Genomic DNA, 24506 nt, shown 5'->3' with positions numbered 1-24506 from the left:
AAATTCCCAAAGAAATTAAACTTCTTGCCTCTAGGAAGAACTGGAAATTATCTGTGCTCTTTGGTACTGAAGGATGATTTGTGTGTGTTTTTGTTGTTTTATATTTTGCTTTGTTCGGTGTAAATGTTTTGACAGTGTCCAAAGACATTTTAGCCTCTCTGAGTCTGCAGCATCCTGCACATGGCTAAACGTGGGGAGATGGTGGTGATGATGATGGTATGTGTCTTCACAGTCCTAGAAATAACTCGATTCTAGTATTGCTACAGAAATAACATAACAGTGAAGTACCACAAGAAATATTCTATCCCCCAAATATTAGTAGCATGAAAAATACTAAATTTCTGATCTAATACGCTAGGAGTCCTTACTGAGCAATAATGAGTACTTACTTGAATTAGGGGGCCAGGACTCCCGATATTCACTACCTGCTTGAGTTCTGGGTGACTTGCCCCGAACCTGGGGAGCCACACAAAAATCACAAGAGTTATGATCAGTGGGAGAACTTAACCAAGAAATTTAAATCATAAAAGAGTACCTAAAATACACTTTCTACCACATCTTCTTCCACAGTATATAAACTTGGGCATAGTCACCCTAACAATAATAATGTACATTTATAAAAGGCTCTCGAGTTTCCAATGCATTTTCTCATATATTTTCTCATCCAACGTCAAGCTCATTCAGGGGGGAAGGGAGGCAGGGAATAAGCAGTAAATAGAGACCTGTGGGGTCAAGAACCACAATTCCTCAGACAGTTATACAGTTGCTAGAAGCAACAGTTATCATGAACTCCTTCCCTAGATTGTCACACTATGATAAAGAGTCCACTGAGAGGAAAACCAGAGACAAGCAACTATAACTTTCAGCAGGGTCTTATATCTTTTAGCACTGCCTTCATCTAAATTAAAATTGATAAAACTAAGCTGCTTCAGGACCTTGTCTAACAGAAACACCATGCAAAGAGGATTACCCTTCTTTCTTGTTTCTTCTGGGTCTCCATGACATGCAGGCGCTCCATGAGGCTAGAGATGCCCTGCTCCAAGCTGTCAATGGTGTGGTGCTGAGGATCATGGCCACTGAAGCTATTGCGCAGGCTGCGGAGGGCATCTCGAACAAGCTGCAGGTCGCTGGTCTGCAGGCAAAAACGAGGTGCTGTTGGCATGGCACAGTGCCATATTATTAACCACATCCCAAACGCTGGGCTTAAGAAGATATAGGGGAGAGGCTTCCAGGATAGATCTTTTATTCTCGAGAGAGGAGGTGTGAACAGTAGAAAATTTCCCTCCACAGAAGCAAGCCTACTGTTTGCCAACTAATTCTTGATTTTGGATATCAAGTGCCTCACATCTTTACACACCCAACAGATGCAAGAATTAGGGAATGGGGATATAAAAGGCCTCATCTACTGGAGATGGCTAGGGTACTCTTCTGGTTTTAGCTGGAAGTGACAGGTCTGTACTCAAATCCTAAGAACCTACCCCTCTGTGAGTGATGGAAGCAGCTCCCTTTCCTGCCACTGGAAGGAGGAAACCATTGCTTTGAGAGTTGTGACTGTTGTAGTTGGTCACCTATAGCAGCAAGATGAAATGATGCTTGTTAGAAGGGAGAATTCCAAACCAAGATGTCCTGTCTTATTTTTCTTCTTTAAATTTATCACTTCCTGACATAGTAGATAATTATGTATATGTTTAAAGTCTCTCTCGGTTAGAATGTAAGTCTCATAAGTGCATATTTTCCCCCTTTTGTCCCCAGCACTCGACACTTGGTAGGCATTGTTGAATGTAGAATGAACAAAATGGAAACCTCAGCCTGGAGCCCCCTACCTAGCTTCTGCCTGGCCACTGGGGGGCCTGAGACTGCTGCTCCAGCACCTCCTGTCTCTGCTTCAGTAATAAAAAAACAAAAACAATGACTACTATTTTTCTTTTTTTTGTGAGGAAGATCAGCCCTGAGCTAACATCCGTGCTAATCCTCTTCTTTTTGTTGAGGAAGACCGGCCCTGAGCTAACATCCACTGCCAATCCTCCTCTTTTTTCTCCCCAAAGCCCCAGTAGATAGTTGTATGCACAGTTGCACATCCTTTTAGTTGCTGTATGTGGGACGTGGCCTCAGCATGGCCGGAGAAGCGGTGCGTCAGTGTGCGCCCGGGATCCGAACCCGGGCCGCCAGCAGCGGAGTGCACGCACTTAACCGCTAAGCCACAGGGCCGGCCCCAATGACTACTATTTTTTGAGCCTGACTCTGTGCCAGATGGATCTACCAGCACTGTGTTTAGTTATTTACATGGATAATCTTATGTATTCTTCATAATGGCAGAGAAAGCCACCATTATCTCAATTTTCCAGATGAGCCTTATTTCTAAGGCTCAGAAGCTAAGCAAATTAAAGTCACACAATGGTAAAAAGTGGTAAAGATGGAATTTGAAACCAGATTTTCTTATCCTGGAGTCTGCACTCTTACCCCTCACCAAATAGCCTCCTAACAAACCGACCTGTGGCCTTGGTTCAGCCCTGAGCCAGAAACAGAATCTCCCTCTTTGCCCTTGTAAATGTGGGAAGGAGGCCCCGAGTTGTAGGTTACCTCATCTGCCTCTCTTTTCATACACTGAGCCAAAAGGACATCTTTGTGTTCCAGCTCCCGCTCTAGGTCCACCTGCAAATCAGAGATTAAATCAGAAAAGGATTTCTTCAGGCCAGCGGGGCAGGAAGTCAGTGGTTGAATATCTTCCTACCTGCTGGTAACTGGCCTCAGAGAGTTTCCGGAGTGCTTCTTCCAACTTGGCCTGGTGCTGCTGAAGGAGGCGATCCTTCTGCCCCAGCTCTTTCTGCAATAGAGAGCTTTCAGATGTGTGGCAAAGCCAAGGACATCAAACAGTTCACCCTTCGCAATGCAATTTCCACCTGAGGAAAGTAGAACCTCGAGGGGAACAGTCCTTTCCTCAAGCTACACAGGAGGACATTACACACCATAGTAGTCTTACATAGTGCAAAGGATTCTTGGGGAGGGAAGAGAGAAGGGAACTACTATTTGTAGAAGGACTACTACATGCCATCCATTCTAGTTAGAGATAAAGATTAAGACTGAACTGAAGTTTCCAGACTCCTAGTTCTGTACTCCTTCTCCTAGCCATGCTTTCTATTCTTCAGGGTTAGTGAATCAAGGGAACACAGAAAAAGATGTCATTGCAGAAAGCAAGGAGGAGAACAGGGTACCTAAGGGCTCTTTGAACAACAGCAACAATAGGCTGTTCATAAAAGGTCAGATGGAAATCATTCCAAAACTGATAACACATTCTTACTTTATATTCTCCCAAGAGCCGGTTCCTCTCATCTAGCTTCCTTTGCAGATCCACCTGCAAGAAGGATAAGAAAGAATTAACTGGCATGGAGGTATTGTCTGCCAACCCCAGTAGGAAACCAGCTACTTAGGAACCCGAGTTCATGCTGGCAATTACAGTATACAGCACAGAGAAGGCATGGTTACAGTAAAAACACACAGCTGCTCTCCATGTCTTTAGTAAGATAATCAGACTGTAGAACCACAACAATTTAGCCTCTGTCTTAGTATCCTCAAAGTTGAAGGGCTCAAGGCCCGTGTGATGTGAGCTTTCACCTAGGAACAGAGATGAGTTTCATGGAGGATAAAAATAATTGCAGAGGGCAGTCATCCAGAAATAAGAGAGATTAGGATGGCAGATCCTCCGATAGGACTTCATGCAGTATCCTATTTTGCTGCTGCGGCTCAATGAGGTCAGAGTTCATTTAACTCACATTCTGGTTGTGCAGCTCATCTTTGTCCATATTTGCCCTCAGTAGTTCTTGTTTGAGCTGAAGAACAGATGTGTCCTGCTGAGTCAACCTCTGCTGCAAGGCATCCTGGGGTAAAAAAAGCATACTCATTATTGTGGTCCCAATTTATCAATCAGCCAGTTATTACTAAAAGTTTTAAACCCCTCACTGCATACCCAGCATTAGTTCTGGCAAACTGAGAGACAAAAGGAGTACAGGATCTTGCTATAAGGAGATGAGCAGAGATCTTTCTGTCCTCTTCCAAGATACTAGCATCTAAAGGAAAATCCTATCCATTGTCCTACCAAGCAGATGAAACCTGATTTTTCCTCCACCTAGTACTCACTCCTACCCTCTAGTGCATTCCTGAAAGCACGATGTCCTGGAGAGAGAATGAGTAGCCTTTGAGATCAGATAGACCTAGATTCAAATTACAAGTCTACCACTTACTTTCATGACAGTGACCTTGGACATTGCACTCTCCTTCCTCCCACCCTGGCTTTCTCATCTATATCCTGGGCATATAAATACTTAATCTAGATGAGCTTTTTTTCCTTCTCCTTCCTTGCCAAATCCCCATTTCCTAGAGGGCTAGGCCCTATTGCTCCCTGCCACCTGTTCATATAGAATCCCTGGAATTACCCCCACCCTGCCTTCCAGAGGCCTGCTCCTGCCCTATTTCCACTGCCTTCCAGTGCCTAGTCTGGACCAGGACTGGGATTATATTGCCATGCTCAGAACTATTCTTGGACTGATGGTTCCTCTTCCCAGTGTCTTAGGATCTCACCAGCTTTAGGCCGTCTTCCTCTCAGCTTGACCCTCTTGGTTCTTACCATGCCTAAGAAAAGGTGGGTTGTACATACTTAAGTAAAAGGGTCAGCTATAATACATTCCTCCAACCATGGTGACTTCAAATAGAACTAATGGACTTGAGCTGCATTCCAGTATATTTGCCCTGACTGTTCTCTCTCTACAGACTGTAAAGAAATGGCACAGACTGGAGAATGTGGGAGCCCATTCTAAATATGCTGTCTGCCATGACAGTACATGGCAAAGGGAGTCTAAGATGCCCCTGGCATCAGCAGTTCACAGGAACATTTCCCAAAGTGAGCTCCACGGGATGTTAGTTAAGTGTTGCATGGGAGAAAAAGCACGTCTGTGGTTAATAATTCTAAACTTTTTTTAGGCCAACCTCTTTATGACAGACCTTCTCAGGACCTTTAACATGCTATTATTCACTGTGACTCTTCAAGCCTGTAGGGCATTTCTCAAACTTATTTGAGCATGAAACATGTTTGTTTTCTGAAGTATCTCAAAGGACTAAGGCTACACAACATACTCTGGAAAATGCTGCTGTTATACTCTAGTTCAGCCCATAAATGGGAGTGTAGGGAAGCGGAGAAAAGTGGTGGAGAGCCTTCTCCACTTCCAGGTATTTATTCAGCAGATATACCCCTACTTGGGTGAAATAACATATATTCAAGGTTATTAGCTAGATCACTGTTTGTATTAGCAAAATACTGGAAATAACCTAAAAGACCATCAATAGGAACTGATTAGATAATCATATATACATATACTGGACTACTATGCAGCCATAAAAAAGACCTAAGAAGGTCTTTATGTATTGAGATAGAATGATCTCCAAGATACATTGCTAAGTGAAAAAAAGCAACATGTCAAGCTGTATTTATTTATACTATTTATATTTATTATAGTATTTATATTATTACTAGGGGGAAAATTATATACATACATAATTGTTCATAACTGATAAAGTTGCCTCCAGGAAAGAGAACTAGGTGACTAGAGAGATACGGCCAGAAGGCAGACTTTTCAAGGATTATCCTTTTGTACCTTCTTAACCTTAAACCATTTGAATGTTATTAACTATTCAAAAACTAAGTAAATTACAGCTTTTAAGAGGACATTCTTCTTTAGAACTGAAGAAAACTGATAAAAAACTGAAACTGAAGAAAGCTGTAAAAACGGATTGTTTTTACATATAGAAACAATCAAGGTGGCACAGAGAGAAGTGACAGTACCATGAGTCATAACTACCAGAAATAAGCTTCAGCAAAACAAAGGTATATCCCTCAACGTGTCTCCCTCCCCATCCACAAAGCCCTCTCTCTGCTAACAGCACACAGCCTGTTAAAGGCCCCAGCAAACGTCTCCAGGAAAAGAACACAGGACCCAACCATCCTCCCAGCACCACTCTCATCGGGGACTACTTTCCCTTGTAGAGAGTTTATTTAAAGAGTTAAATGTCTTCCTTTTTTACCTTTATTCCCTGTAAGTTTCTGGCTTCTTGTTTGCATTTCAGCAACTCCTTCTGCAAACCAAATATAGTTAGATCAGATGGTAGCATCTGGGTTGCTTCAGAAGCATTACCTCATTCTGTCAGTAAGAACACAAAACTCAGAGAACCATTCCAAAAATTAACCCTCTACTGGGGCAGAAAGCAGGTCTGGTCCAGTAAACAGTAAAGGCTGACCCGTAGAAACAAGAACAGGACCCATTCCATTCTTCCCTGTGGCACCCAGGCTCAACTGCCCAGGTAGAGAAGAGTCTTGCCAAGAAAGAAGATACCATACATTCCCACAGGCTCTCATTCCTATATTTAGCAATCTTCATGGCAGGAAAACTTAATAATCTAAATCCCTGTCACTGAAATATATGTCATATCTTAATATGTCTACCCCCAACGTCATTAAATAATTATCTCAGTTTTTAATGTTCAGCAAAGGGTTATAATGCTTCTGCTTCTCTGAGAGGGTATTGTTCTTCATGGACAAAAAACACATTTAGCACCATAACAAAATATGAAGTAATTAACCTTACAATAGATTAAATATATGTATATGATTGTCACTAGGAAAGATCTTTCAGGAGAGGAACACCCATAGCCCGGACCCTACTCTCTTCTTTACCTATTCCATCACATCAAGCGTTTGGAATTAACATATCTAAAGTGGGGATTCTTAACCTGGACTCCACGATGGGCTCGAAAGTTACTCAAATAAAAACCAAAGTCAGTGAGTGTGTGTACATGCACTCATGCATATTTCTGGAGAGAGGGTTAATGGCTTTAGTCATATACTTATGACTCCAAAAAAGTTAAGACCCACTAACCTAAAAGAATTCTGGGAAATATTCATTAAAAAAGACCATATTGGAGTATAGTTAATAATACTGTACTGTATATTTGAAAACTGCTAAGAGAGTAGATCTTAATAGTTCTCATGGCAAGAAAAAAAAACTATGTGTGGTGATGGATGTTAACTAGACTTATTATGGTGGTCACTTTGCAATATATACATGTATCAAATCAACATGTTGTAGCTCTGAAATAAATATAATGTTACATGTCAATTATAAAAAAAAGACCATACTGACATTATATCCATTTTTTATTTTAATAGAAAAAGAAAAGCGATGAAACATTTCAAACATATAGAAAGGTATAACCAATAATAACATAGATACCTATTAGCCACCACTGAGATTAAAAAGATGTTACCTTTTTACCACATTTAAGACTTCTCTCTCTTTCAATTAAAGACATAATACAGATACAGATACAGCTAAAGTCCCAAGTCTATATCCTTTCCCCTCTCCCCATTACCATCCTGAAGTTGGTGTGTAACATTCCCATAATTTTTTTCACAGGGTAAAATGTGGATGTCCTGTCATACCTTTAGGTCCTGATTCTCCTCCATACTCTGATCCAGACGACTTTGGATTATAATCTGAATACAAGGCAAAAAGAGACTGCTATGAAATTCAGAGGGCATTCATTCAACAGATATTTACTGAGCACTTACTAGATGCTAGGACTGTACTGTGGATACAAAGAAAAACTGGAAACAGTCCCTGCCCTCCAGTGGAAGCATATGCCCAGGGTAGTGAAAGTGGATGAAACTGGGTAAAGTTTAGAGTGAATATGTGTGTGTGCTGGGTGCAGGGGGTTAGGCAAGGGGAAAGAGAAATGGCAAGAGATGAAGCTGGAGAGGAAACAGGGACCAGATCATGAAAGGCCATGAGGACGTCGGAGAATTGATGGAAAGTTTTAGGCAAAAGGATCACAAAATGAAGTTTGCACTGAAGGTAAATTATTCTTGCTGTTTTACAGAAAATAAATTAGAGGAGGGCAGGAGAGGAATCGGGAAAACCAGTTAAAAGGCTGTGACAATACTGAAGGCCTGAATTAAGGTAGTGGCTATGAGAAGGGAAAAAACTGGATGAATATATTTAAAAAGTAAACTGACAAAACTTGGTGACTAATTGGGTATAGAGGGAAGAGTCAATAGGACTCAAGGATGAGAGCCAGCCCTCATGGCCTAGTGGTTAAAGTTTGGTGCACTCCACTTTGGCAGCCTGAGGTCGGTTCCCAGGCGCGGAACCACACCACTTGTCTGTCAGTTGCCATGCTGTGGCGGTGGCTCACAGAGAAGAACTAGAAGGACCTACAACTAGAATATACAACTAGGTACTGGGGCTTTGGGGAAGGAAAAAAAAAGAGAGTGAGAGAGGAAGATTGGCAACAGATGTTGTTAGCTCAGGGAGAATCTTTCCCAGCAAAAAAAAAATAAATAAATTCAAGGATGATATTCAGATTTCTGTTCAGTATTTGAGTAGATGGATAGTGATAAGAAACAGAATCCAAAAGGACAAGCAGTTTTGGTGCCAGGAGAGAAGGGAGAGAAAAGCTGTTTAATTTAGGACTCATTGAAATTGAGATGCTCATGGGACATACAAGTGGAGATAATCGACCAGCAGTTGCATGCTGCATACATAAATCTAGCACTCCATAGACAGAGCTGAGCTAGAAATAAATATCTGAGAGGCAACATCTGAGTCGGGTGGGAAGTGAGTGGAGCTATGGAGGCAGATATTACCCAGGTGAATGAATAAGACAGAAGAAGGCCCAGAGTGGGACTCTGAGGAGCACCCACATTTAACACACAGGCAGAAAAAGAGAAGCTTCAAAGGGGACCTGAGTGTAAACTCTATGAGGATGGGGTCTTAGGTCTGTCTTGTCATTGGCACATCTCCAGCACCTTGCAACAGTGCCTGGCACACAGTCGGCACTCAATAAATATTTGTTGATGAAGGAAGGAAGGAAGGAGGGAGGGAGGGAAGGAAGGAAGGAGACAGAGAGAGAGAGACAAAGGGCAGTCAAAAATATATGAGGGAGCCAGCCCTGGTGGTCTAGCGGTTGAGATTCGGTGCTCTTACCACAACAGCCCGTGTTCATTTCCGGTTGTAGAACCACACCACCTATCTGTCAGTTGTCAGACTGTGGTGGTGGTTCACATAGAGAACTAAACTAACAACTAGGATACACAACCATGCATTAAAGCTTTAAAAAATAAATAAATGAAATAAATAGACACACACACATATATGAGGAAAACCAGGAGAGCTGGAGTCACAGAAGAGAGCATTTCTAGAAGGCGTGGACAACAGTGTCAAATGCTACAAATAAACCAAATACATAAACCAGATTATTTAGTGTCTAGTCACAAAAGAAGGAGCTCACCAATTGTTCCTCCGGATTGACTCCTGGTTCACAGAGGGCCAAGGGCCTCTCCTGTTCATCTTCAGGTAAGGATCCATTGAGCAGTAACGCCTGAATAACCACAACGGCAGAAAGAAACTTAACTCCCATCAGATGACAAAGGCTAGAGTTGGGCTTGGTAAACTCATCCCAAATCAAAATTACAACTGGGCTTCCTCTAGAAATCTCCTTGGTAATTTTTGATCCTTAGACACCTCCAATTGCTCATCTTGGGTCTATCTGGAGTTCCTTTTGTCGGGCCCATGCTCTAGGTCTCTTTTATATCTCCCGACATACCTGAATCCTCTGCTCTAAGGCTCCTGGGCCCCAGAAAAAAATCTAAAAATAAACTCCCCTTTCAGAAGTGACATTTCAAACCAGAGCTGTTCAAACTGAATTGTACCAGCTGGAAAGTGACTAAAAGCAGTGTAGCATTATCCTGGTTTATAAAAGTTTATTATAATGAATTATTTGGAATACATTTAGAGCACTGAGTTCAGTATTTTTGATTTTTGTTTTTTTAATAATTCTGCATTTTTACTCTCAAAAGCAACCTGGATAGAACAAGAAAGAAAATGTATTTGCAGAGAGATGTCTTCATTCATTTCAACTCTTCAGACTAGGCTTTGTTTTTATTAGAATATGGGGGTGAAGATTTACCCTGAAGCTAAGGCAGCTTAAGCCACAGAGCCCCCTCACATGTACTGTCCCTCCTAAGGTCTTATATCTAATATTGTGCTCCTAATCTGTAACGATACTCTTTGTTTTTTGTTTTTTGTTTTTTGTTTTTTTGCTGAGGAAGATTAGTCCTGAGCTAACATCTGTGCCAATCTTCCTCTACTTTATATGTGAGTTGCCACTACAGCATGGCTGACAAGTGGTGTAGGTCCACGCTCGGGATCCAAACCCACAAACCCAGGCCGCTGACGTGGAATGCCCCGCACTTAATATGCACGGGGCCAGCCCTGTAATCTCATTCTTAAAGAAGGCCTCCCAAATTGTATACTTTAGGACTCACAAAACTGGGATCTACCCTGGCAGGTAGGTATTAGGAGACCTATCGGCTCAGTGAAAGATTTTAAACTGTGTCCCCATTTTATATCACAATTTTTTCTCAATCCAACCAAAAGAGTTACAGAGGTTTAATCCCGTTTCAATAAATAAAACACAAATTACATCACAAATGTTGGTATATAAAAACATTTTAAAATCCAGCCACTGGTTGGTCTACCAAGCACTAGTTAGTAAAATTTTAGTAAATCAAATTAATTTAGTTATCCCACAGAGTTGTGACAAGAGGTATAGACAAGTATAAGAAGCCATAGGGCCACAGGGAGCCAAGAGAGGGCAACATTACAGCAATACTGACTCTACCGGCACAGTGTTCAACAGGCTCTAACTAATGCATACTAATAAGTCAGAAATCCTGGATGTGGCTTAGCATGCAACTTGTTCATCACTGAAAGAGTTAAGAAGCCCAGTGGATGCTGTGAGGCCCATTGTATTCTATAATGGAACCGAATTCTCATTGTGATCATGTGACTGTGAATTAAAACGCCTCTGTTTGCAGGGAATATTAGGATGCTGACTTTCTGCCTGTAGATTCTCTTCTTTTTCTGTCTAATCTGCCACCGGATTTCTCCCAGACTGAAAAATGCAAACCCAACTGAAAGCCAACTGATGGATATCTATGCTCATATAATGCAAATGATCCTGGGAAAAACCTGGTTGGGTGTAATCCCAAACTTCCCCATGCTTTCATACTTCCTATTAAAGGACAGCACAAAAAAAAAATTCCATTAATTAAACCATTCCTTAATGGTGTGGCAGAAAAGGGATCTAAAAGACAGACATTTCCAAAATACAGAGCAAATGGGGGAAAATCAACAACCCTCCTTGGGAATGTTTAGGCAGTAAACACTCCTCCAACCCTCCTCAGTGCCCGGGGCATACATTATGCAAATTGTTTTACCCCAGCACCAATCTCCTTTTCTCTTTGGGAACCCTTTGTGTCCCCACCCTGTTGCAGGCTGGCTGGGAGCACGCCCTCCACCGCCTGCCGGCTGCCAAAGCCACTCACATAATGTGGGCTTTGTTTATGTGTCCATAAATATTTGACAACTCAGAAGCAGTGCAGTTCCTAGCACAAAAAGAAAGGAAGATTCCTAGGCAATTTCAGGGTCATCTGAGCACTACAAGGGCTCCCCTAAACAGGGACAGACGCACAAAGACAGAGGCCTGGGGGGTCATTCAGGGTAGGAACTAAGTCAAGTGGGTCAGTCGGCCTCTGGGGGAGATTTGCCGAGCGGGCATTGAAGGTATAGGAAAAACTGAAGGGCTTTGTTGCTCAAGGGAAACCTCTTCTACCTGATCACTGTGGTCGGCATCCACTTGCAAAGGCAGTAGGAGTGAGCGAAATCCCTTCGCTAGACTCAAATGGAAACCTGCGGCATTACCGGCTCTTCCACCCTTCTGCTGAAGAGTTTCCAGGAGAGAATCCCTGACTATTCACAGTGCCATTCTTTGGTGAAAGCTGCAATGGCAGGTCTGCAGCTGCAGACAGCGGAGAAACCCATCTATGAAGCCGAGAACCAGAAGAAGGGTTTGATAGAGGTCAATAATGACTTCCAGGCTTGCAGAAATCCTAACAGCTGTGCTGTAAAAAGAGTCCATAAAGTTCACTCCAGAGCACTCGCATATAAGTAATTTTCTGCTCCTTCAGTACTACTCCCTCTATCTCAATTCCCCATTCAAATCTGACCTCACACACAACTCAGTCAGTTTATTTTCAACTGATATTAGTGGCTTAAGAATAATAACCAATTGGTGCACCAAAGACAAACTATAGGGAAAGAGCTACCTGTAATCCTGATATCATTTTCTTGGCTTCCTCCATTTCTTTTTCTAAATGTTCTTGTTGTTCCAACAGCTGTTCTTCCCATGAAGTCTCCAGATAGGCTCCTGGGCTGCCTGGTAGCCAGTCTCGGGATAATGGAGAGTCTGTCTCCTCTACAAAATGAAAGGAGGGAGCAGAGTTCATGTTGAAGAAAACTGAGTTTCCGGCAGAAAGCGTGCACAGTCCTCTGTGTTCACAAGTTCAGGTCACCTGCCTTCTGAACCTGTCCTCACGGCAGAAACTAGACTCTCCACCAGGGGGAGGTTGTGAGACATAAAGAACCAGCTATTAACTCCAGGCTCTCGGGAGCAACACTTACTTTGTTGAGGAAATCTATCCTTTGTAGAACCTTTAGGAAGCAGTAAGACTCCCTCCTTGGGAGTTTTGGTATGGGACACACACATGACTCTTAATTCTCTAGAACTGGCATTCCCAGAGCTTGATTCTGCCAGGTACCAAGAGGGGAGCTGCCAGGTGCAATGAAAACAAAATTCCTGTTGGTTGCTCTGGAGCTTCAGAAGGGAGACCTCAACTCAATATTCCTTTGGCCATTCTGTCATAACTGAACCCCTTTCACATTTAACATTGTGTAAGTCACACAGGAAACAAACCAGAAAAAGCAAACTTGCACAAATTGCTTAATCTCTCTCTGGTTTTGGGCTGGCCCCGTGGCTTAGCGGTTAAGTGCGCACGCTCCGCTGCTGGCGGCCCGGGGTTCAGATCCCGGGCGTGCACCTACGCACCGCTTCTCTGGCCATGCTGAGGCCACGTCCCACATACAGCAACTAGAAGGACGTGCAGCTATGAAATACAGCTATCTACTGGGGCTTTGGGGGGAAAATAAATAAATAAATGAAATCTTTAATCTCTCTCTGGTTTTATTTTTCTACCTCTACAGTCTCTTTGCTCTGATTTCATTCATAAGAATAAATATAATAAGCATAATCCCTCTGGGTTGTTATGAAGATGAAATGAGGTAACTTATGTGCAGGGCCCCGTGGTGCCTGCCCCAGAGCAAGCACTCAATAAATGCTTCCCCTCCCCCTCCCCAGGGTCCCAGGAGTCTCTGACTCAGTAACATGACTGACTCTTAAGCACTAATACCAGGGCTAGAGGGGGAGCAGAGCAAGGAAGAACTTAATTCCAGTTTTTCTTCTGAGGGCTTCGGTTTCATTACATCCCTTATAGGTGAATAAAACTCTATCTAAATCACATGCTTTGCTTCTTCTATGCTTCCCTCTATGTTTATGTAAGAAGGAGAGAGACTGAGACAGAGGAAGAAGTCGAAACAAAGGGAGCTCCGTGGTCCTTTCTGTAGCCCTCATTCCAAGCCTGCGGTAGACCTGCTCTCTTCTATAGGTTCTCACAGACACCTCAGCTCCTAATATATATACCTGGACCCAATTTAAGTTGGGAAATACTGAAATTATTTGTATAAATAGAAATAATAAAACTGTTTGTTTGACTAAGGCTTCTGACTGTTCCAAAGTCATTTTCTAATTCACAGGCAGCCAGCTGAGGAACAGCCTGTCTACGCTGCTGTGAGATTTTTGACAGCTAGGACATCAGAAGTGACATTCTGTAAGAGGATAACCACATGAGTTGGCTCCAAAGCATTAGAGCCCTCTAGAACTGACCCTGTATGCACAGACTATGCAGAAGGAGAAGGCCGGGGAGCTTATAGGTAGATAGTTAGGATCTCTAAACTCTTCAAGCTGAGGGCTGTTCCTTGAGCCAACAAGGCAGGCTGAGAAATAGTACCTGTTCTGTTCTCTATTCCTTCAGAGGAAATAATCACAAAATCTGCCTTCTCCTCCGACTGGGTTATAATGGATTCGCTCTTTGCACTATGGCTAGGACTGGGTGAAGTCAGGCTGTGATTGAAGGAAAAGAAAGAGAAACAATTATTATGAACACTTGTTTAGAAGCCAAAACTTTCATAATTTATCCCAGAGAAATGTTCTTACTCATCTTACTCCTACTGCCTAGCCCAAGGCAGTAGGACCTGGCCCCTAATAAGGATACACATTTGTTGAATGAATGAATATGAACTTGTTAAATGAATGAAATGAATGTTCAATGAATGAAAGACCCACTCCTAGCAAGTCTTTTCCACAACAAGGCTGCCTTTAAGCCTAATTCATTGAGAAGAGATTGATCAGAAGGATGGGTAATCTAACATTTTAAACAACTCCAAGTTTGGTTTGGTTTGGTTTTCTTTTTACTTACCACCACCACCATGCTTAGGCCCAAGTTCAGACACTGATGAAGTATGTGTCTTAGTAGCTTTGGGAGCTGGAAGGAAAATCTATTTCCAATACTTTGACCTTTCACAGACACAAGCAATACCAGCAGAGTAATCATGGCAGATCAGCTCTGGGCTGATCCCAAAGGAGGGAGTGGTGTGGAGGCTGCCTCAGGGGGGAGAAATCACTGGAGAAATTGCTGGACAGTACCAGGCTGGGCAAAGGGGTAATGATATATCTAGAGAGCTAGGATTTGATAAGGAAAAGGATAAGGGGAAAAGACCTACTAGGGCATGGTAAAGGTTTACTTGATTTACTCCATCAAAGAGTTCTTTACATCTCTGCCACACTATTTTCAAATTGTCATCAGAAACCTCGCAATAATTCTTGAGTTCTGATGTAACTACTAGCCTTGGAAGGAACAGTTCAGATTTTTAGGGAAGTGCAATTTTAAATCTCCAGAACAACAGCACGTCCACAAGACAAGATGGGAATGTGAGGCTGATGCTTCCATCTGAAGGGCTCTTCTTCTTTGCACCGCACCTTGAGAACATCAGCACTGAAACAATCTCAGGGGCTGCGGGGTCTGCAGGCCCAGCTCCCTTTCAGGAATTCTTTCCAAATCCATCACCCGGACAACAGTGGAAGTGTCTAGGATTCAGTGACCCACTTAATGTGCCCCTGAAGTCTCCCAGGCTAATCCTCACAGCCGTGATCAGGAGTTAACATTTCGTCTTCCTAGAAACCAATAAAAACAAGAGCCAAGCACAGTGGAGGTAGCCAGAGATTTCAAAACCTCTGAAGCAGCCTGAGGACTAGTGTCTCATGCTCCTATTTGTCCAGAGTTCAAGGGCTTTGGTGGGAATGACCTCAACCAGTAATACATTGTCATCCTTATCAGAACCTCAGAAAAATTTCAAAGTTTTTTGCTTCTTCAAATTAAAGAAAGTCACTTAACCGTATGTGTAGATCTATAACCTGAACAGGCAAGAGGAGTGGAGAGTAGCAAGAAGTGGTCTTGAGAAAAGATAATTGCTTTACAGAACTCTCTTATCCATCTTTCACCACTTAGGCAATCTGACTTCCAGGCCAATGTGCATTAGCTGCTGGAAAAGCACTAGTCTAAGGGTACTATGTCATTTATAAGAAGAATAGATTTACGACTGTTCAGGCCTCAGCATTCGCCTTCTTACAGAAATGGGGATCCAAGGGCAGAGAGATGCCTGCAACAGCTGTTCCTCTTTGAGAAATAATAAGACAACACTTTCTTAGCCGACAAGGTGCTATGGTTGTCACGTTCCACTGCCTGCAATCAGCTGGACCACGTGTGAGACGAAGCGGGGAGTAGTGTGAACCTGGGATGCTGGAAAACTGCTTTCCCAAAAGCAGAGACGCATGCTCAGCTCCACCTTCTCCCTCCTAAGTGAGCTGTCTCCCATATAAGGGCAGAAGGAGGCGGATGTCTGCATATCCAACCCCACTGGGGGAGTGGCAGGGCAGCCAAAGGAAAACAACATTTCTCTTTCTTGAATTGAGGCTGCCAGTGTGTGAGGCCACAGAGAGGTAAGACCATGAAACTAGATGGCCAAGGCAAAGGATAGAGGACCTGAGGAAGAAAAATCCAGAGGCACAGGTCAGAGCAGGCATCTGGCCGCCTCCCCAAGAAGAGCCTTGTTGGATGAGGATGGTGCATTAAATCCTCTGCCTCAAGTCAGGGAAAACCATTTTAATGCTAATTAATTATATAATTTAGGCTCTCCCTGATTAGCTTAAAAGCCGTATTTTATAAGCAAGTAATCCCCCATTTGCCATCATAATCCTCTGAAGTCAGGGAACAACTGATTACAAATCAGGTCCCCACAGGTCTAACATCTCTCCAGTCAACTTATTAGACAAGCAACCCCCAGCTAAGACACTTCCAAATTAGAGTCAAATCAATTTTTTTTAAATGGGTAAGGGGCAATAAGAAAGAGTCCTGTTCCCTCCTGAAGAGCCCTCCCTTAGCAGAGACAAGACAGGGTGAAGTGCCACTCCTCCTTCCCCTATGCTGGCTCCAGCTTCTGAAACCCACTGTATTCTACAGTGATAATCCCAGGCCAGCAGCCTGTTCTCCCCAATATAGCGCCCCCGCCCATCCCTCTCTGTCTCTGGCCAACAGCATCCTCAGTCCTGGCCCTGCTCCCACCCATGCCCCCCACCTCCAAAGCCAAAGTGGCCTCAGCTCACCATTTGACTTGCGTCCCTCCCATGGTCCCCCTCCTGGCTCCGGCTTCAGCAAGCCTGCTTCCCTAGGTGAAGTGCGAGGCTGAGAGTCACAGCGCTCCCCAATTCGGGCATGTCTCCCCGCGCTGGGGCCCGAAGAACGACTCTACAGGCAGACCAACTACCAGAGCTGTCTGCCCCGATCGCGGGAGAGAGTAGGAAGAGCAGAGAGGCAGGCGTCTCGGCCCCAGGCACGGGGATGCTCCCGAGTCTGAGGCGCGCTGTCCCGGCAGCTCAGACACTGCAGCAGCCCGGCCTCGGCGGAAGCCGCCTCCCCTCGCGGGCTGCCGGTCCCTGGCAGCCGCATCGTGGTCTCCGCCGCCGCGCGGCTCCGGGCATGCTCCCGGGCGCAGGCATCTCAACCCATTTCCGACCGGGAGAAACGCTCCCCGCGGCTCCGGCTGCGCGGTCGAGTCCGGGGCGGCGAGCGTGCGGACGATCCCGGCTCCGCGCCGCCTCCCCGGTCCCTCCCTTCTCCTCCCCTCCGCCCCCTCCCAGGCTGTCACACGCGGCCAGGCAGCGCCGGGCTCGGACCCAGGCGGGCGCTCGGCGGGCCGGCCGAGCTCTGGGCAGTGGCAGGGCGAGGGCGGGGGGCACGGGCGGGGCCGGGCTGGGCGGCCGAGCGGGAGCACCGAGCCAGGCAAGGGAGGGGCCGCCGCTCCGCAGAATCCCGAGGATGGGTCTGTGGTCCTCGTCCTGAGAACCCCAGAACTGAAAACGTTGCCTTCTCTACTCTGACCCCCTCCCTTCGTAGACACCGAGGTCGGGGCAGGTCTCACCCAGCTCCTCGCGGGAGGGGGTCTCCCCCGGAAACCCGCCAACCGCCTATCTCCTCCCACCTTCCCCTCGGGCGTTTCATGTGTTCTTTTTTTCCCAACTAAGGATCATTTTGCTTGGATACAGTGAGAGGCTGGCCCGAGGTCTGCGAAGCAACAGGCGGGCAGGGCTTCGCCAGGGTGTCGCTCGAAGAGCAGGGGCAGAAGATTAAACACCAGCGGCCGTCTTTCCTATCTTCTGAGCCACTCCCCGTTCTTAGTCTCATCCCGGGGTCTCCTGGCTTCATGGGTCACTGAGCCATTAGGGGGGCTCCCCTTGAGGAAGGGGGTGGGTGGGCAGAATGTTCCAGAGCCTGCTGGGTCCCAGGGAGCTCACTGAGGAAAAGGCAGGGTGCTGACTGAGCATCCCAAAGAGGAGAGTGAGAGGTCGGCTTAGAAGAAAATGACAAAATCAGGAAGGAGTGAAAGAAAGGGAAATGCAAACTATTCTCTGACCCCTCTCCTAGAAAACTGTCACCGTCAGCCCACTGCAGCCTGATTTCCACTGGGTCCCTAATTCACACTGTCTCACAGCCCCTGCCCCAGTCTGTTCTGCCAGAGAGGAAGGAAGCAGGCTCTCTCAGGAAGAAATCCAGCCCCCCCCCCCCCCTCTCTCTCTCTCTCTCTCAACTCTGGCAGGCACCGAAGAGTGAAAGGCCTGTAGCCATGCTTGGCCTGTAGCCATGCAGGAAGCAATAGATAGCATAAAACGAAACATCTTTTGATTCTGTAACAATTGATGGTCTACGCAGCAAGCAAGCAAGAAATGGTTTAGATTCTCATTAAAAGCACACCTATTGCTTGGCAGGTACAGGGTTTCCTTTTGGGGTGATGAAAATGTCTTCAAACTGGATAGAGGTGATGGTTGCGCAACATTATGAAAGTACTAAATGCCACTGAATTGTACACTTTAAAATGATTAATGGTTAATTTTATGTTGTGTGAATTTTATAAATAAAAAAGCATATCGGGCTGGCCCCGTGGCTTAGCGGTTAACTGCGCACGCTCTGCTGCCGGCTGCCCGGGTTTGGAACCCCGGGTGCGCACCGACGCGCCGCTCCTGCGGCCATGCTGAGGCCGCGTCCCACATGCAGCAACTAGAAGGATGTGCAGCTATGACACACAACTATCTACTGGGGCTTTGGGGGAAAAATAAATAAATAAAATCTTTAAAAAAAAAAAAAGCATATCTATTAAATGTTAAAATTAAAGTTGAGTAAGGTTACCAGCATATTAAAATATTGGAAAGAATTCCAGGTGACCTCAATAAATTAGGTGGAATAATTAACTAATAAATAACTAACTAAATAATTAACTAAATTAGGTGGAATCAATAAACTAAGATGGAATTTTATGAGGAAAGGAAATAATAAGAGGGGCCAGCCCAGTGGTGTAGTGGTTAAGTTCGCAAGCTCTGCCTTGGTGGCCTGGGGTTCACAGGTTCAGATGCCGGGCGCAGACTGACGCACTGCTAAAAAAGCCATGCTGTGGCAGGCGTCCCACATATAAAGTAGAGGAAGATGGGCACAGATGTTAGCCCAGGGCAAATCTTCCTCAGCAAAAAGAGGAGAATTGGCAACAGATGTTAGCTCAGGGCTAATCTTCCTCACCAAAAAAAAAAGAGAGAGAGAAAAAAAGAGAGAATGAGAAAAAACCAAATACACATAAAATACATATGAGACAAGTAACAATTAGGCTTAACTAGAACAGACTAAGCTGGGTTGGGGTAGGAGAAAAAAGGTCATAAGAGCATAAATTAAATATGATGCAGCAATGAAATGAAGTTAGTAAATAAGCTAACATGATCTGGGGATGTGTTTATAGGAGCATGATTTACATGAGCCAGGAAAGCAGTCTTTTGCTGCCACTATACTTGGCATTGATCAGGCTTTCATTAGAGCACTGTGTCCTGTTTTGGTCTCTGCACTTGGCTGTAAGGGATATAGACAGCCTTTCAGCTAGACTCACAAACATCGTTACCCCACTCAAATGCATATCAATCTGCCACAATTCCCAGCCCTATAAATGAAAGTTGGAAACATTTTAATGCTCTCAGACCACGTTGCCCAATTTTTTCTCTTGCTATGAGCTTTATATGGGCCTTCTCAAGCCATAACTTAAGAGTTACACTCAGGCACAAAGACAGTGCAATAAAACTAGCTCTCAAAAACACTGGCTGCTGAGATGCACTGGGCGGGGCCCTGACAGGTCCCAGTCACGCCCCCATGTGGACACAGCTAAGCACTGGCCCTGGGGCTCTGCACAAAGCTTCCTTATGTGAGAAATTCACCAACACCCCACCCTATCCTCCTGCCAGCACAAAACCACAAGGCAGTGCTGAAGGCTCCCCTTTTAAAGCCAAACATATACTGAGGGAAAGAGAAAGGGTTTAGGAGCCTTATTGCCTGTTGTGTTGCTACTTGAAGCTGAGAAACCTGAGAATTCCCAAGAATTCAGCTTTTAGCCAGGACTGTAGTGGAAAGAATCTGAGGCCACAGTTACCTGGAGCAGCTGGACTCAGATGGGGACCTTTGCTGCCCTTCATACTGCTGCACCAGGGCGCGCACACTCCAGTAGGGATTCTCAATCTCCTCATCCATGCTGCTGTTCCTAAAGGCAGGGGGCGCCAGCAAAGGAGAGGGTGTCAGTCTTCCAGTTCAGGTCAACTCAGCAAGTACTGACAGACAGCCCCTCGGTGAGCGCTATGGAAATAGGATGAATAAGGCAGAGCCCCCCTGCCTTAAAGACACTTGAAAACCAGTAGGGAAGAGAGACGTAAAAACAAGTAACTTCACTAATCTTTGCAAGACCTCAGGGTCGTGCTCTCTCTCACCAGACACAACCCCCAAAGTGTTTCCTGCATGACTCTCCAGGACAGCTTGGCCTTTAGGATACATTCCAGGGAGAGACTCCCTGGATGTACTGGATCATTATTCCCACTATCTCCCCGTGAAGAAAACACACTGTGCCAAAGACGTATATTGAAAATTCTGGGTATCAGAGCAAAAAATTACATATGTGATTCCTTTACTTTCTGCTAATGGCAAAATAAACACCTCTTTAAAAAGGGTTTTTCTCTTTTGGAGCGCCCTCTCCAACCTCCACTCCATGCTCTTTTCTGCAATGTGGGCTGTTTAGGTGATCTTTCTAGCTACTGCGTCATTTAAGGGGAGAAATATCAGAGAGAGGGACAAGTTCCCATCCCTAGATTTCTACCCTTACCTCTGTCTGTATCGAAAGACATCCCGTCCCGACCGTGACACGTCATGACACACATCGGCCAGAGCAGCAGCTGCTCCCTGGGCCACGGCAGTGGCACAGTGTGGTTGGTGACTCTGCAGAGGGGCTCTGGAGTCCCGTCCTTGACTCACCGTCCTGCTAGAGCCAGGTTTGAAATGAGCTGCCAAGGCAAGGACCAGCCTCATGATAGACTTCAGGTTTCCTTCCACAATATCTGAGAGACAGAACAGACCGAGAGGTCCTAAGAAGGAGGCAGAGGCTGAGGACTTATTCATTTAATACATATTTGCTAGTGATACAGGTAAGCAAGGCAGTCTAGATCTCTGCCTTCACAAAGCCGTGTTCAACAGGGAGAAAGAAGATTTAAAAGCAATTACAATAAAGTACAGTAATGTGTTATGATGGGAGAAGAACAGGATTCTCTGGGAGCTCCGAGTAGAGACATCTTGTCTAGTCTAGAGGACTCAGGGAAGGATTCCTAGAGGAAGTGAATTCTAAACTGAGACTTGAATGACGAATAGTGGTTCATCAGATGAGGGAAGAGAGGGAAAAGAGCATTCCAAGAAGAGGGACCAGCAGGCCTGAAGGTCTAGAGGTGAGAGAGAACGTGAGATAGTAGAGTTGCCCTGTCCTATAGGGGAGCCGCTAGCCACACATGGCTACTGAGCACTTAAAAGGTAGCTACAGTCTGAATTGAAATGTGCTATAGGTGTAGTACTTACTTAGCACACACAAAAAAAATAGAATAAAAAAATCTCATTAGCCTTAGTACAAAAAATAGAAAGCAAAATATCTCATTAATAGTTTTTTATATTGATTACATGTTGAAATGATAATATTTTGGATATTTTGGGTTAAATAAAATATATTATTAAAATTAATTTCACCTGTTGCTTTTTCCTTTTTTTCAATGTGACTAATAGAAACTTTTAGGTCACATACATGATTCACACTATATTTCCATGGCACAGCACTGTGACAGGAGAACTGAAAGAAGTTCAGCAGAGGTAGTGCTCAGAGTGCAGGGAGAGAGGGGGAAAGACGAGGAGGGTGAATCAGAGGTCAGGTCAGAAAAGGCATGGTAAGCCACAGGAAGGACTGTGGACTTTATCCTAAGGGTCCCCAGATACAGAGGACTGGCATAAGGATATGTACTCTCAGAAAGATCATTCTGGCTGCAGTGTGGAGAGCAGACAGGAAGGGGACAAAAATTGATGCAGTGGGACTAATTAGGAAGCTATTACACTTCTTCAGGTAAAAGACAATGATGTCCTGAATGGCAATGTTCCCTCAAAATAACCAACTTTAATGGGCCAGATCCCCAAGCCCACTCCTCATGGGGACCAGATCAGAGATATTATTACATTCTAAATTTTGCCCTAGAAAAAAGGAGGAATGCAGGCAGAAGACACTGTGATAGGTCTGGTGAAAGTTAACGAAAGGAAATGGGTAATATTCTATTTTTTCAGTGTCATAGCCTTTTAAATATGCAAGGCTTTGAGAAGGATTGATTGATATCTTCTACAGGGCACTCTCAGGGTCAGTGTCTGCCCCAACACATAGAACACCAACAATCCAACATGAAAGGAGGGCTCCCTCCTGGCCCCATTCTCATCAAAGCCACGGGCAGTCAGGCCCAGAAATTGAGGCTGACACAGAACCAGATTACAATCCGTTCAAGAGAAACAGCGAGAGGACTCAGGAGCCTGTGCTCTCCAAGGACACCTACATGATTTCTTCCCTGTAGCCTGGGCTCAAAATGGACTGAGAAGTGTCCTCTTCTGGCCATGTGGCTATAGGAGAGGGCATGTACAGAGGTTACAGAGCCCCCTTCATCCTGCCTGGAATGTTCTGTGATGTCCAAAAAAAAATTCTGTAAAATATTTTCCTCCTGGAAAACTGCATGGAAAAAAATGTAGACTATTATGATTTGAAAGAATTCTTGGTCATGAAACCCTACTAACTTAAAAACCATAATCTACAGTAGTCCCCTCTTATCCATAGTTTCAGCTACCCGCAGTCAACCTCAGTCTGAAAATATTAAATGGAAAATTCCAGAAATAAACAATCCATAAGTTTTAAATTGCATGCAGTTCTGAGCAGTGTGATGAAATCTCACACCATCCCACTCTGTCCTGCCCAGGATGCTATGTCACAATATCTATGTCCTTCACCTCACTTCATCTCATCACGTAGGCACTGTATCATCTCACATCATCACAAGAAGAAGAAGGGTGAGTACAGTACAATAAGCTATTTTGAGAGAGAGAGAAACCACATTCACATAACTTCTATTACAGTATATTGTTATAACTGTTCTATTTTATTATTAGTTATTGTTCTTAATCTCTTACTGTGCCTAATTTATAAATTAAACTTTATCACAGGTATGTATGTATAGGAAAAATCATAGTAGATATAGGGTTCGGTACTCTCCGCAGTTTCAGGCATCCACTGGGGGTCTTGAAACGTATTCCCTGCCGATAAGGGGGACTATTATATCTTCATTTTTGATAACTTAAATGAGACATTCTAAAATTAAAATCCCAATTTTGTAACCTCTTCTCTATTAATTTTCCTATACACACTCAAGCAAAACTTTATTCAATTAAAATGAATACAGAACTTCTATCTCCACCCAGGTTTCCAAGCACTCAGATTTTGATAATCACTCCATCCCAAGATGATAACTTTCTTTACGGAAAAATGATAGGAGGTTATGGGTCTAATCTTGATCCTGTCTACCCAGAACCTTCAGCTACACAACCGATGGTTCTTCTGAGGGTAGCAATCACCAGTCAAAGCTGAGTATACTCATATTGTATGGTGACGGATAAAAACTAGACTATTGGGGCTGAGCACGATGCAGTCTATACAGAAACTGATATATAATAATGTGCAACTGAAATTACACAATGTTATAAACCAATATGACCTCAACAAAATAATTTTTTAAAAAAAGAATATTTATAACCTTTAGCCGAAGTCTGGTGCATACGAATCTTTTTGGAGGCCACAAACTGTAGCACTTTCTCCACATTATTCTTCATCTCCTGTTGGTTACTGGGACTCAGCTGTACCCCACTCAGCTTTTCTCCTGCTGTTAGAAGAGAGAAAATATATGAAGTTATAGGAAGAAATATTATCAAAGTTTTACAGTATTGAGATAGAGAGAAAGGGAATATTTGCTGTAAACACTAAGATTATATATAAATATGCAAGTGAGTTAAGCCTTGGTGTTTGTAATTTGGATGAGGAATAGGAAAATTAAAGCCTTTTGGAGGACCTTCAAATTTTCACAACTACTCCCAGTGGCCTCTGAAGTTACTGTGTGGACATTTCTTCATTCAACAATATTCATCAAGCACCCATTGTGTGCCAGGCACTGTTCTGGGCACCAGAGAAACAGCAGTGAACAAGACAGACAAAGTCCCTTCCATCATAGAGTTTATATCTGTAGGGATGACAGATGACTAAGTTAACAAGTACATGTTTAACATAATTTCAGGTAGTGATAAGTGCCATGTGGAAAAACAAAGAGTGATCGTGGCCTCTCTGATAATACATTTGAACAGAGATTTGAATAAAGTAAGAGATGTTAAGATTTGAGGAGGAAGCATTCCAGACTGAGGAACCACAGGTACGAACTCCAAAGTGAGAATGAGCTCAGCTTATCTGAGGAACAGCAATGAGACC

General features: G+C 44.1%; 1 protein-coding gene across 3 annotated transcripts in view; it reads right to left on the bottom strand.

The window, feature by feature from the left end:
• DIXDC1 (DIX domain containing 1) overlaps positions 1–24506 on the bottom strand; it is a 66995-nt gene that overhangs the window by 10668 nt on the left and 31821 nt on the right. For 2 of the 3 annotated variants that reach the window (XM_014785175.2, XM_004427335.3), the window contains 15 exons: positions 23785–23910; positions 20793–21024; positions 20073–20180; positions 14009–14121; positions 12212–12360; positions 9334–9423; positions 7487–7540; positions 6073–6123; positions 3771–3875; positions 3299–3352; positions 2732–2824; positions 2581–2652; positions 1479–1568; positions 971–1132; positions 390–456 (listed from right to left, as the gene is read on the bottom strand). In XM_014785175.2, the coding sequence (XP_014640661.2) occupies positions 390–456; positions 971–1132; positions 1479–1568; positions 2581–2652; positions 2732–2824; positions 3299–3352; positions 3771–3875; positions 6073–6123; positions 7487–7540; positions 9334–9423; positions 12212–12360; positions 14009–14121; positions 20073–20180; positions 20793–21024; positions 23785–23910 (1566 nt within the window). Of the gene's footprint in view, positions 1–389; positions 457–970; positions 1133–1478; positions 1569–2580; positions 2653–2731; positions 2825–3298; positions 3353–3770; positions 3876–6072; positions 6124–7486; positions 7541–9333; positions 9424–12211; positions 12361–14008; positions 14122–16719; positions 17497–20072; positions 20181–20792; positions 21025–23784; positions 23911–24506 lie in introns of those variants that run through there. The other variant, XM_004427336.3, reaches the window with a different exon arrangement.

Source organism: Ceratotherium simum, chromosome 7 (genome assembly GCF_057802395.1).
Source record: "Ceratotherium simum simum isolate JZ-2026a chromosome 7, ASM5780239v1, whole genome shotgun sequence".
In the NCBI taxonomy this organism is placed as follows: Eukaryota; Metazoa; Chordata; class Mammalia; order Perissodactyla; family Rhinocerotidae; genus Ceratotherium; species Ceratotherium simum.
This window is presented reverse-complemented; position numbering and strand designations above follow the sequence as displayed.